At 38.8% G+C, this 13,531-nt stretch overlaps 1 protein-coding gene across 1 annotated transcript; it reads left to right on the top strand.

The window, feature by feature from the left end:
• Positions 1-627: 627 nt before the first annotated feature.
• On the top strand, positions 628-5,623 carry LOC130909147 (retinol-binding protein 4-B-like). The gene is made up of 6 exons (XM_057825274.1): positions 628-1,244; positions 1,347-1,455; positions 2,785-2,921; positions 2,987-3,093; positions 5,084-5,296; positions 5,399-5,623. Exons 1-6 carry the CDS (start codon positions 1,210-1,212, stop codon positions 5,419-5,421), a joined length of 624 nt encoding a protein of 207 aa, XP_057681257.1. The 5' UTR covers positions 628-1,209; the 3' UTR covers positions 5,422-5,623.
• The last annotated feature ends 7,908 nt before the right edge of the window (positions 5,624-13,531 follow it).

Raw genomic sequence — 13,531 nt, 5'->3', positions numbered from 1 at the left:
CGTCGTATTTCGAGCATGTCGTCGGATGTAGAAACAAATGGCGAGTCAAATTTTACGTCGGATGTCGAAAAGTTCGTGTGTCGAAGCGATCGTATGTAGAGGTACCACTGTACTTCTTGTTTGACTTTGATTTGTGGGATTGCCTGTGAAGACAGCAATGAGAGAGGATGTATCCGCATGTCAATGGAAATTAAATACGCCGAGTTTTGGCTAAAAGACAACTTATTCTCCGTCAATTCTTCCTACGAATGCAACGTTGAGCTGCAACCACCTCAACATTATTGTCAACAAAGGGTACATAAAAAGTATTGAGATGAACTTCTGGTATTGACTAAATACTTATTTTCCACCATGATTTGCAAATAAATTCTTTAAAAATCAAACAATTTAATTGTCTGTTTTTTTTTTTTCCACATTGTCTCATGGTTGAGATTTACCCATGTTGACAATTACAGGCCTGTCTAATATCTTTGAGTGGGAGAACTTGCACAATTAGTGGTTGACTAAATACTTATTTGCCTCACTGTATCTTGAAGAGGTCTGTATTGCTTTCACCGGCACTATTCAAATTTGAGTAGGGTGGCACACAAAAAAAACCTACAAATGTGCTGCTTTATGGCATACGTCACTTCCCCCTTTCCCAATTCACAATTTGAATGCTTTCGCAACAATTCTGCAAAGATGGCAAAGCAACAAAAGAGACAAAAAGTTTTGTTTGAGGACGAAAAAGAAAGGGAGGCTCCCATGATATACAGAATAAACATTGGCCTGGCTTTCACCCGCTGCCATGGTGCCCCTACACCCCTAACCGAACTCGTCAGCGTTGACGAGTTTGAGTTGCGATTTTAAATGAGGTTGTCATTAGTAAACGTCCATTCCATTCGAACTGGGAGCTCTACTACTTGAAACGGACTGGGTGTCTATTGCTATCAATGGCACCAAATGAGTTAAAACACGCTACGAAGCTAACTCAATATTGCATGGAGTTGCTCTTTACATTTCTTTTTCCAGATGACCTTCTTGCTCGTGTTTTCGTAAGATGAGGAAAGGCTGAACATGAAAACAAGTTTGGCTGAAAGTAAGGGGTGTGCGAGTCGACGAAGGTTATGTAAATTTTGCTCCAATTGAAGAGCAGCTTTTTGGGAAGGGCTCAGGTGAGCCATTGCGCAACCTCGGCCGACACTATAAAAGGCGTTCGGCGGCGCTGGGATGTTTGAGCTGACTTTTTCCTCTTTCCTGACAAGGTACGTATTGATCATTAACTCTAACCTGGACTCAAATGATTACAAAAAAAAAAAACCTAAAGAGGACTGAAGTGTCAGTGACTGAAGTTCCATTTTATCTAGAAGGAGAATGCTGCAGTACGTGTTGTCCCTGTGTTTGCTGGCCCTGACCTGGGCGCAGGACTGCCAAGTGGCTAACATTCAAGTCATGCAGAACTTTAACAAAGCCAGGGTGAGTTGCGAGTTTAACCTTTTATAGAGTATGTGTCTATTTTTTGTGGAGCGGGGTCATGTAGGCCACAATAGTAACATAATTCTCATATGTGGATGACAGGTCTCATTTATAATTAATTTTTTATGATTATTGTCTTTTTTTCTTTCTTTTTTACATATGCATTTTTAATGAATAAATGAGTTGCAAATGAATAAAATGATAAAACAAGTTTTAAAGAACATGACTCATTTGATCAACTATTATAATTTATATTTTTATTATTGTATTTATAATTTTTATATAATCTATATATATATATATTTTTTTTAAATGTTACTCATTGTCTGCCATTAACAATTTCGTTTAAAATGGGAGGACTGGCTGTGATTGGGCATTTCATGTTTTTTTTTTTGTATTTGAGAAAAATAAGATTTAAAGGTCAACTAAAATTGAAGTTAAAAACTTAAAGAATATGTCAGAGAAAAGTTTCCCACTTTTTTTCTTAACTTTTTTATTCAAAAAAATTAAAGTAAAAATAGTATTTAATTACTATATTTATGTTTCCTGTTTTTGTCTTAATAAATAAATAAATATGAATGCCCAAGAAAAGGTTAATCATTGTCAGGTGGGGCATAAACTTGTAAGAATGTATTGACGGGATCTCCGTCAAAGCTGATCGAGTGGAAACACAGACAGAGCTTTTTCCGTTGAAAATTCTTCTGAATAAATGCTTTAATCCCAGAATTCTTTAGAAATATGGACGTCTCGATTGTTGGTTAAATGCAAAAAAAACAAAACATGCAGTTAGCATTTATTGTACGTAAATATTGCGAACTATGACGCTAGTCAGTAAGCAAATTAGCGGCCGCCACATGTAAACAAAGAGCTTTTTCCATTGAAAATTCTTGTGAATAAATGCTTAAATACCTGAATTCTTTATAGATACGGACATAAAACAGTCTCGATTCTTGGTTAAAAGCAATAAAACCGTGCAGTAAGCATTTATTTTATGTAAATATTGCGAAGTACAATGCCAATGCTGTAGCGGCTAATTTCTCCCATTGATTTTTTACCCACAATATTTCAAAATGCATGCATGGTACGAAGAATATAATAATGACCTTGAATCTTCGAACAAATCATTCCTGAGACAATCCTTCCTGTTTGTATGCGGTACACCTTTCAATCTAAATCCGGCGTTGGATCCCTGCATGTGTTGAGTAACTGCAAATAACTGAAAAGGACTGTAGGATGGCCTCCTACGTGAAGGCGTTGAGCTGACGGATGTGACCCGTGAATACAATTATGAAGTCTATGGACGGGGTTAATCAAGTCTTTCATCCGCAGTACACAGGGAAGTGGTACGCCGTGGACAAGACAGACTCCGCGGGTTTGTTCTTCATCGACAACATCGAGGCCCAGTTCATGGTGCGAGACAACGGCTCCATGACAGCCAAGGCCAGGGGCCGAGTCATCATTCTTAAGTAAGTTGACCTGGCTGTTTTTACGAGCGCCGTGTCCGACCGACGTCTCTATCGCCCTAACCTAGCAACTATGAGACGTGCGCTGTCATGCTGGCCACTTTTGAGGAAACTAACGTACCCGCCAAGTTAAGGATGAAGTATTGGGGACTCGCAGCCTACCTGGAGACTGGAGGTAAGTTTGGGATCTACACAATTCGACAAAATAAATCTATCCTTACATACCTAATGAGTTTATAATTCATTATTTTTCAATCATCTATTTGTCGTTTCATTTTTGCACCATGAATGCAAACGGCATATCTGCTGTGTAAAGCTGTGACCAGCCCTTGTACAAAGGCTTCTATGATCACTTTGACGGCAAGATGCATATTGACCCAAAACCGATAATGAAAAAACATTTCCGATATTATCCGATATCATTTTAAAATGCGTTTATTGACCGATATTATCGGGTAGCCAATCGGCTCTCTTATCCCGTAAGGATCTCACGTTCTCTTATTCCGGCTACCCGATAATATCAGACAACGCTGATTAATAATGGAACTGTCAGGTTTACATCATTTTTATTTTCTCAAACATTTAGTTTATTGCTTTTTAAGGCCTGAATTTTGACAAAATCCATTTAATGACATTTAATGCTTTTTAATGACCAGCATAAACCCTGATATGTATATTATTATTTCGAATTCGTCCCAACGTTAACGATTGCACCAATAACGGATTTTTTGACAAACCCCCCCCCAAAACATTTCCAATGACAAAAGCATTTAAATTTCAAACTACCGTAATTTTCGGACTATAAGCCGCTACTTTATCCCTTCATTTTGATACCTGTGGCTTATAGTCCAGTGCAGCTTATTTGTTGATTTTTATAGGTAACACTTTATTTGACAGCGGTGTCATAAGACTGTTATAAGATCATCAAAATTATGACATGACACTATCATGGACATTACTGAATGCTTATGTCATTAAGTGTCATTTGGCCAATTATGTCCCAAACTCAATTTTTGTCCATCTTGGATCTTTTGCATTCATTCAAAAGTGAGATCATTTGCCGGATGACATTTAATGACATCTGTTATAAGCATTTATTAATGCTCATAGCAGTGTCATGTCAAAATTATAATTGTGTAATGACAGTCTTATGTCACCACTGTCAAATAAAGTGTTAGCAAATACCATAACTAGCAATTGGTGAAACAATTGGAACTGAAGAAATATTTAGCACAGAGCATGATTTTTGATTGTTATTTACATCTGTAGCACTACAATGCATGCTAAGAGGCATGTTGGATGACAACAGTCAACAGCAGGTGGCAGCAGAGGTGGACTGTCTCCGTAAAATTATTCCGTAAAAACCACTGATTGGTGGACTACTGACCAAAATGAGCATTAAATTTGCTGATAAAATTGTTTAGGATTTTTTTAGATGCATATATGTTATATTTTTCTTATAGAGTATTCACTGAGGAATACGAGAGACCCATTAATAGACTTTTTTGGAAAAATCCCCATTTCTTTTTAAGTAGTCACATGAATAATGGGGTGGCCTGTGAAAATCAACATAAAACAACTCGGCAAGGACTTTCCAGAGAGTACTTGGTGAGTCTTTAAACAATCATGTGGTATTAATAGCTGATTGGACTTTCTTAAACATGTATAATCTACGTGACATGGTTAGTGCTGATTGGGATTGATAACAGAATCGTTAGATAATCTGCCAAATGATTCCATGGTATTGAAACACTCCCTACATTTGTCGCTAGGACAGTGCAGTAAAGCTGCGTGTGCTAAATCTGTTGGCCCTCTGGGGGCACCCGCTGGCTGGGGGCCCTAGGCAATTGCCTGGTTTGCCTAATGGGACGCAACGCCTCTGTGTGTGGATGCCATTGACGGCCATGTACGTCAAAATATCAACTGGAAATGACCATGTAATGTTCCCAAATCAACAGGAAGTGACCAGATATTAACAGAAAGTGACCCTGAAATGTCCCCAAATCAACGGGAAGTGAAATCAGCAGGACGTGAAGAGGTTTACCTGCAAAAGCAAAGCTACCATCGCAATTTCTCTAGAAATTAAAATGCTTTTATCGACCAATGTTATTGGTTACTCGATAATATGGGACAACTCAACCAACGTCTATCCCCTTGGCTTTCAGTTGACGACTACTGGGTCATCGACACCGACTACGACAACTACGCCGTCCATTACTCCTGCAGACAGGTGGACATTGACGGCACCTGTACAGACAGCTACTCCTTCATCTTCTCTAGACAACCGACGGGTCTGAGACTGGAGGACCAGCGCATAGTCACCCAGAAGAAAAGAGAGCTGTGCCTTCTGGGAAAATACCGTCACGTCACGCACAATGGTAGGTTGGAACCATTAAGTTAGTCAGTTCTGGTGTGCTTTTTAAACTCATTTCAAAAGCCACATTGTTTGCAAATTCCCTTTTCCCTCCTTTGCTTCACAGACTTGTGCAACAACGCCAGTTGATCTATTCCCACTCAGGAACTTTATCGAAGCACCAGCGAGAGGGATTCTGCACCCCCGCATCAGCATGTCTACTATGTTTATTGATCCCAAACATCGACAGAGCCATGTTTACATGTGAAAATCCAAAACGACTCGGTGACCTTGAGCAAATTTGATAATAATCCTGATGATCCATTGTCTTGATTTTACTCTGCCTACTTGATTCTTTGTGAAATAAAACATTCATACTGTTGGCTCATTCACTTTTCATGGCGCTGAAATATTTGTTCAAGTTGCAAGGTGCAAAAAGGAAATTCATGCCTTCGCCTTCGGACCCGATCGAAAGGTTTGCATTTGAATGTTTTATCGCAGTGTCGGCGACTCAGTAATTGGGCAAAGCGTCAAGGTGGCTCGCTATGGTAGGGTGACTAAACGTTCTCTTTTGCCCGGACAAGTCCTCTTATTACGTGCCCTCCGGAGCGTCCGGCCGGGTTTCATAAATTCAGGAAAATGTCCGGTTTTTATGATTTTTCACGAAACAATTTGAAGAGAATCCCTTCGGGATAAGGGAGAAGGAGTAGATCTTTTTTGTTGGCAGTTTACCCTTTGTTTCATGGGGAATTACCACCATCTACTGACAGTTTAGTGAGAGATCAGATTAAGGAGTTCAATAAGGAGTTCTAAAAGACGTGGCTCCATACACCTTTCTGGAAGTTTATCTCTCGTTAATGTCAATCACGTGCCTTCTGTTGTATATAGGGTTATACAGTGGGGAGAACAAGTATTTGATACACTGCCAATTTTGCTGGTTTTCCCACTTGCAAGCCATGTAGAGGTCTGTAATTTGTATCATAAGTTCTCTTCAACTGTGAGGGACGGAATCTAATACAAAAATCCAGAAAATCACATTGTATAATTTTTAAATAATAAATTCGTATTTAACTGCATGAAATAAGTATTTGATACATTACCAACTAGTAAATATTTCGGCTTAGTTCTTTTTTAAGAACCCCTCCTGTTCTCCACTCATTACCGGAAGTAACTGCACCTGTTTGAACTTGTTACCTGTATAAAAGACACCTGTTTACATGCTCAAACAAACAAACTCCAACCTCTCCACAATGGCCAAGACCAAAGAGCTGTGTAAGGACATCAGGGATAAAATAATAGACCTGCAAAAGGCTGGGATGGGCTACAGGAAAATAAGCAAGCAGCTTGGTGAGAAGGTAACAACTGTTGGAGCGATTTTTAGAAAATGGAAGAAGTTCAAGTTGATGGTCAATCTGCCTCGTTCTGGGGCTCCATGCAAGATCTTACCTGGGCATCACTGATAATGAGGAAGGTGAGGGATCAGCCCAGAACTACATGGCAGGACCTGGTCAATGAACCACAGTCTCAAAGAAAACCATCGGAAACACATTACGCCGTCATGGATTAAAATCCTACAGCGCACGCAAGGTCCCACTGCTGAAGCCAATGCATGTCCAGACACGTCTGAAGTTTGCCACTGACCATCTGGATGATCCAGAGGAGCAATGGGAGAAGGTCATGTGGTCGAATGAGACCAAAATTTTTTGGTCTAAACTCGGCTCGTCGTGTTTGGAGGAAAAAGAAGGATGAGTACAACCCCAAGAACATCATCCCAACCGTGAAACATGAAGGAGGAAACATCATTTTTTGGGGCTGCTTCTCTGCCAAGGGTACAGGACGACTGCACCGTATTGTGGGCAGGATGGATGGGGTTACGTATCGCCAGATCTTGGCTGACAACCTCCTTCCTTCAGTGAGAGCCCTGAAGATGGGTCGTGGCTGGGTCTTCCAGCATGACAACGACCCAAAGCACACAGCCAAGGCAACTAAAGAGTGGCTCCATAAGAAGCATCTTAAGGTCCTGGAGTGGCCTAGCCAGTCACCAGATCTGAACCCGATAGAAAATCTATGGAGGGAACTGAAGGTCCGTGTTGCCCGGCAGCAGCCCCGAAACCTGAAGGCTCTGGAGAAGATCTGCATGGAGGAGTGGGCCAAAATCCCTGCTGCAGTGTGTGCAAACCTTGTCAAGGACTACAGGAAACGTTTGGTATCTGTAATAGCAAACAAAGGTTTCTGTACCAAATATTAAGTTTGATTTTTCTGATGTATCAAATACTGTACTTATTTCATGCAATTGAATGCAAATTTATTATTTAAAAATCATACAACGTGATTTTCTGTTTTTTTTTGTATTAGATTCCGTCCCTCACAGTTGAAGAGAACTTATGATACAAATTACAGACCTCTACATGCTTTGCAAGTGGGAAAAGCAGCAAAATCGGCAGTGTATCAAATACTTGTTCTCCCCACTGTATGTGTACACAGAGATGCAGTATATTGTATGACTCTTGTAATGGCGTACCGCACGCAGGCTATTTTTAGACCGTGACGTCGCATCGTAAAGCGGAAGTAAAGCCGAAGTGGGACATTATAGACCCGCCCTCGCATAGACTCAACGTAATTTTTGCTACTTTTCTCCAGTAATCTTTCAAAAACGAACATGCCGATCACACATTGCTTTTTTGGAACTTGTAGAAACGACTGTAGGCATTACGACCATGAAGGATGTTTTTCTTCATACGTTCCCGGAAACCAAAAACTCAGGAGGAACAAATGTGAAGACGGAATCAACTTGCGCGGACTTTAACACCAGCTCGGCGAATCCATTCACGTTTCATATGCAGTAAACATTATGTTGGGTTGGCATGGTCTTTTAGAGGACAAAGAGGTAAGCCATTTTTATATTTTGAACGTATTTTTTTAGTGTAACGTTGTGTCGTACTGCTTCTGTCTGACAATGAATGACCTGAAAAGAATTACAATGGTATCTGACTGCCACTGTTACCGTTTCTGTTATATATATATATATGTATGTATATATATATATATATATATATAAAACAACTTTAGTAAGGGGGAAGTGTAAATAAATTATAGGATTAAGATGTGTTATCAATGAAAAAATTAAAAGTGTTCGTTGGCTGTCACTGAGTAGCATTTGCGATTGCTACACAAAGCTAACTAAATTACCCCCAACAACGGTAAGAGACGTAGGACAACCAGAGGATATATAAGAAAGACAGGGCTGATGGTAAAGGATAGCTTTTTGAAACAGGAGAATGTCATTGTCAGTCGCGTCGATAAAAAAAGCTAAAGCTATGCTTAGGTCGGCTCGTTTTTTTCTTCTTTTTCAGCCTTCGACACTAAGGCCATCTCTTTAACTGAACATTTTTATATTCTTCCACATCTATGCCAGTCAATTTGGCACCAGGCACATCATTTTCGGAGAGAATTGGTAGGATTAGCTCTGTAAACATCTCTTTCGTACACTATTTCCATTCATTTCCTATTAGGGACAAACGGTGGCTTGTCCTTGCTTAGCAAATGTAGCTAATGTCATGAATATTAATGAGCGGAAGTGACGTGTTGCTTGCGGTACGCCATTTTTCTGCGTTAGCTTATTTGGTTGAATGCATTCTAAATAGCTGTGTTTGTTATGAGTTTTTTTTTACGATAAATACGTATATAATGGCAACTGTTGACTTCTGTCGGAGATTTGTACTCGTGTAATCTGTAAAATCCCGTTTGGTGTCGCGTCTTTGCACTGCTGATGATTGTCAACTTTTATAGCAAAGTCTGATTTTGTCTCCCGTGCTCGCTAATAGGGTAGCAATCAGTGAGCTCAGCCGCGCGAGGCATTATGGGCAATGTAGTTTTGAACTGCTGTGTTTGGAAACATGCGGGTTGAATAGCTTGTCACTTTATTTCGGTTATTGTTTGCGTACAATTTAGAACATTGAATGAGAATAAAAATTGAGTGGGAATAACAATTTGTCAACGACAATAGTCGTGATAGTAATGTTGAGTTGGCACATAGCCTACTGTGTGTGTGTGTATTGACTGGACTACATTTCCATGGGTCAGCATTATATTATTATTATTATTTTTAATCATTATTCGTTTTTTTTTTGTTGTTGTTGTTTTTTTTAATTGTTTGATTTTTTTTTTTTGGGGGGGAAGAATGAAGCCTGTAGAAAAATATTTACGTATAGTATATAATATATACAATATGGCAATAGGCCTGTGTGTTTTTTTTTTTATTTATTTTTTTTTTTTAATAAAACAGAATTTTTCTATCCAGACGGAGGAGGCACACTTTAGAGTGATATAGGCATCTTTGAGTGACCTTCGAGTAAAATTCAAGTATCTCGAGGCCGGGCCGAGTGTCCTCTTTTTTGGAAATCAAAATATGGTCACCCTACGCTATGGTAACTAGTATTTTAAGTAAAGATGTCCCGATCGATCGGCATCGGGTCTGATCACGTCATTTTCAAAGTATCGGAATCGGCAAAAAAAATATCGGACATGCCTTTTTTTAATATATATATATATATATATATATATATTTTTTTTTAATTGAATTGTTTTCTAATTGTATTTAACGTTACAGACAAAATGTCTTACACTCATCCAGAGTCTTTAGTTTTGGCTTAAGATAAAGCTATCAAATTTATCGCGTTAACGGCGGGAATTTAAAAAAAATTAATCACATTAAATTATTTAACGCAATGACCGCACGCGCTGCACGACCCACTCACGCATTGTCGCGTTCAATCTATGATGGCGCCGCTTTATCTATATATAGAGGTAAAAGGCAGCGTAAAATGAGTGATTTTTGGCAGTCTTTGGAGCCTTTTTTAAATTGGCTTAAGCCTTAAAATCCCTCTCTTATCAATTAGAAATATCGTGAGAAGCAATGTGGGGAAGAAAGATAGTGATTGATCTTTTTCTTAACACCCTATGTTATTTCCCAACGCAGAGAAGATATATCAATTGGTGCCACTACGCACAGTCATGGTTGCACTTCCTATCATGCATTTGGGTAGAACAGTTAAATGGCTACAGTATCATTTACTGAAAGCTCAAAAAGTACACTAGATGGCCATATTTAGTCACAATATACAAAGTCACATTCATCCTTTAAGAATTACAAGTCTTTCTATCCGTGGATCCCTCTCACAGAAATAATGTTAATAATGTAAATGCCATCTTGAGGATTTATTGTCATAATAAACAAATACAGTACTTATGTACTGTATGTTGAATGTATATATTCGTCCGAGTTTTATTAATTTTTTTCTTAATGCATTGCCAAAATTGCCAAAAATTATCGGGAATGATTGGAATTGAATCGGGATGGAAAAAAAAGCAATCGGATCGGGAAATATCGGGATCGGCAGATACTCAAACTAAAACGATCGTAATGGGATCGGGAGCAAAAAAACATGATCGGAACAACCCTAATTTTAAGTAAGCTTGAGAACGAAAAACCGATACGACCGGATATCTGGTTTTACAGGTGAAATATACAGCTGTATCGATAGTAAAGTTACCATTCGACAGTAATTAGCCATTAAATATTCAATGAACCGATAGTAGAGAAAGAATTCGGCTATCATAAGCACAAGAATGGGCTTCTAATGCCTAGTTCAATGCATTGCTTAGTGGGATAATAATTTAGCTTTTACTTCACATGCTGCGCTTGTGTCATTTCACGGATTACTTTAAAAAGTAATTTAATTACTGATTACTGATTACACCTAAAAAAGTAATCTAGTTACTCTACTGATTATTATCAAAGTAAGTAAGTTACTTTAAAAGTAACTTATCAGTTACTTTTTACCAATTTTTTTCCCCTTTTGTTGCCTCGACATTAAAATAACTGAAAAATGTCATCGCTTGTAATTGAGTTTTTCACATAAGGCTTAATCTTTGAGTTAGCGGGGGTTTAATTAGTTGCCCAGCCATTGACTCGCCCTAGCTTAGCCATTCCGGAGCCCTAAAACTAACAAATAACTGACAAATTGCACAAAATTCGTTTAAATCAACTCCAACGAATAATTAAACCCCCGCTAACTCCAAGATTAAGCCCAATGTAAAAAATTCTGAACTTCCCCTTTGAAATAAAGACCTAGCCGTTAAAATGTTGTCTCCAAAAGTTGTAAAGCAATAAAACAAACAATAAAAATGAATGAAATGAACAAAAATCCTACAACGTAAAGTTTTCATAATGGGTCAAAATCATTTTTCGAACAGATCATGAGACTAGCAGCTCGGAGACTATCCTTTGCTTTGCTAAGCCAAAACTACACCAGAGGAGGCAAGATGGATATTTAGAATTTCTTTAAACCTAAGCTTTCAAACGCTGCCAACAACAACTTGAACAGTTGATTGACCTCGAACAGTGTCAAGATGTGTATATATATATATATATATATATATATATATATATATATATACACAGTATTGGCCAAAAGTTTGGAGACACCTCAAAGGTGGATACTTTGAAGAATGTAGAACACAAAACCTGTTTTCAGTTATTTCACTTTTTTTTTGCCATTCCACATGTTCGTTCATAGTTTATATGTCTTCAGTGAGAATATACAATAGTAGTGAAAATATATAAAGCGCAAAAATCATGAAGTGTGTCCAAACTTTTGACTTTTGTTTCAGTCTTCAACATGCTTTTCCCCCAGTCCCACAAATGTAAAACTTCGCCTATGATTACAAACTCTAAGTATAAAATGTACATAATTACACATTATAAAGGCTGGTTACAAACTGTAGAAGTGTTGGCTGTCTCGTTACCTGTCGGCTTTGATTCGAGTTTTTTCGCGTTGTGCTGTAATTCCAAGTGCTTCCTTGTTGAATTGGATGTCGAGTTTTTAGCGGTCGACAGTCTTTCTGAGCCTGCGCAGAGTTTGCAACGCACGGAGATATTTTTGTCATCTTTACTGGACGGATATGTGAAGTAATGGCTGTATCTCCAGTGAGCAAATGCAGCCGTTTGTTGTATCTCTCCGGCTCCTTCACTGTTAGCATCCAGCCACTAGCCAGGCTATGTTGTTGACCGCCGTGGCAGACGGCGCACACAGGCATGATGATAATACACGTGACCCGTTTTTTTCCCCCCGATGAGAAAACATGACATGTGATGTCACTCCCAAACTCAAGCGCAGTATTTCCTTTTCAAATGCTCTTCATGACTACAATATTCTTCATTCTACATACAGTATGAGGCAACAACAAAATAGTAACGCACAGGCACCTAGGAAACTAACTTTAATCAGATTACTGGCTTGGAAAAATGAACGCTTTTGATTGCTCGTTACTGAAAGAAAGTAATCAGATTACATTAATGCGTTACTGACAACACTTTACTCATTCACCACACAGCGCACTTAGATTGAGACCGCAAGCATGATATAATATGGACAAGCACAACTCACGGTCGTGGTTGCCTCAGAAGAATCGCTACTGGTCGCTGTCATTACTCGATCGTCACGGGCGTGTCATAACAACGCGAGAGCTAATAAAATCACTGTAACGCACGCTCCGTAGCGTTTTCTTCACAGCCCAAAACGAAACTAGTAGTGGCAACGAAGCAACATGCTAAAACAATGGACAGTTTGAGCACCGACGCCAGCGACGTGCAGCGATTGATTTACAACGCACCCCGGAAAACAAAAGTCGGACTTTGAAGTGACGAAGGCAGCCAGATCTGTTCGCATGGGACAGAGCTAGTGTGAAGCGATACAGAGATGGTGAGTTTTTAACCCTGAAAAATAACCCACTACAATGGTGGAAAGGGCAGCACGACCCTCTGGAGATTTTTTTCCCACGAAACGCAGTCTACTTAAACATGAACATGTGGATTAGTTGATCTTCCTCAAGTAAAAATCTGCCCTTCAAAAAAGATATGGACAGTGATGAGGAGTAAAAAAATGTGGAAACACAGGCATAAGTGAAAGACTTTGCTGTGTATAAGGTTAAAGAAATGATTATTGACCTGTCTGTCTAAAATGCCATATTTTTATTCCCCCAATTATACCAGTGGTAAAGCATAATTTATTATTTATTTATAATAACATTGCATTCTTTTTTTTCTAGAGCTTTTTTTGTTTGTAAGATGTTTACGTTGAAAGTTTGCACTTAAATTACTTACCTCTTGTGTTCAAAACACCAGGAAATACAGTAACAGTGTTGTCTGTCACTGGAGTTTTATTATCAATCCCATCCAACAAAATGGCGGTCATATAGT

This window comes from Corythoichthys intestinalis, chromosome 21, assembly GCF_030265065.1.
Source record: "Corythoichthys intestinalis isolate RoL2023-P3 chromosome 21, ASM3026506v1, whole genome shotgun sequence".
In the NCBI taxonomy this organism is placed as follows: Eukaryota; Metazoa; Chordata; class Actinopteri; order Syngnathiformes; family Syngnathidae; genus Corythoichthys; species Corythoichthys intestinalis.
This window is presented reverse-complemented; position numbering and strand designations above follow the sequence as displayed.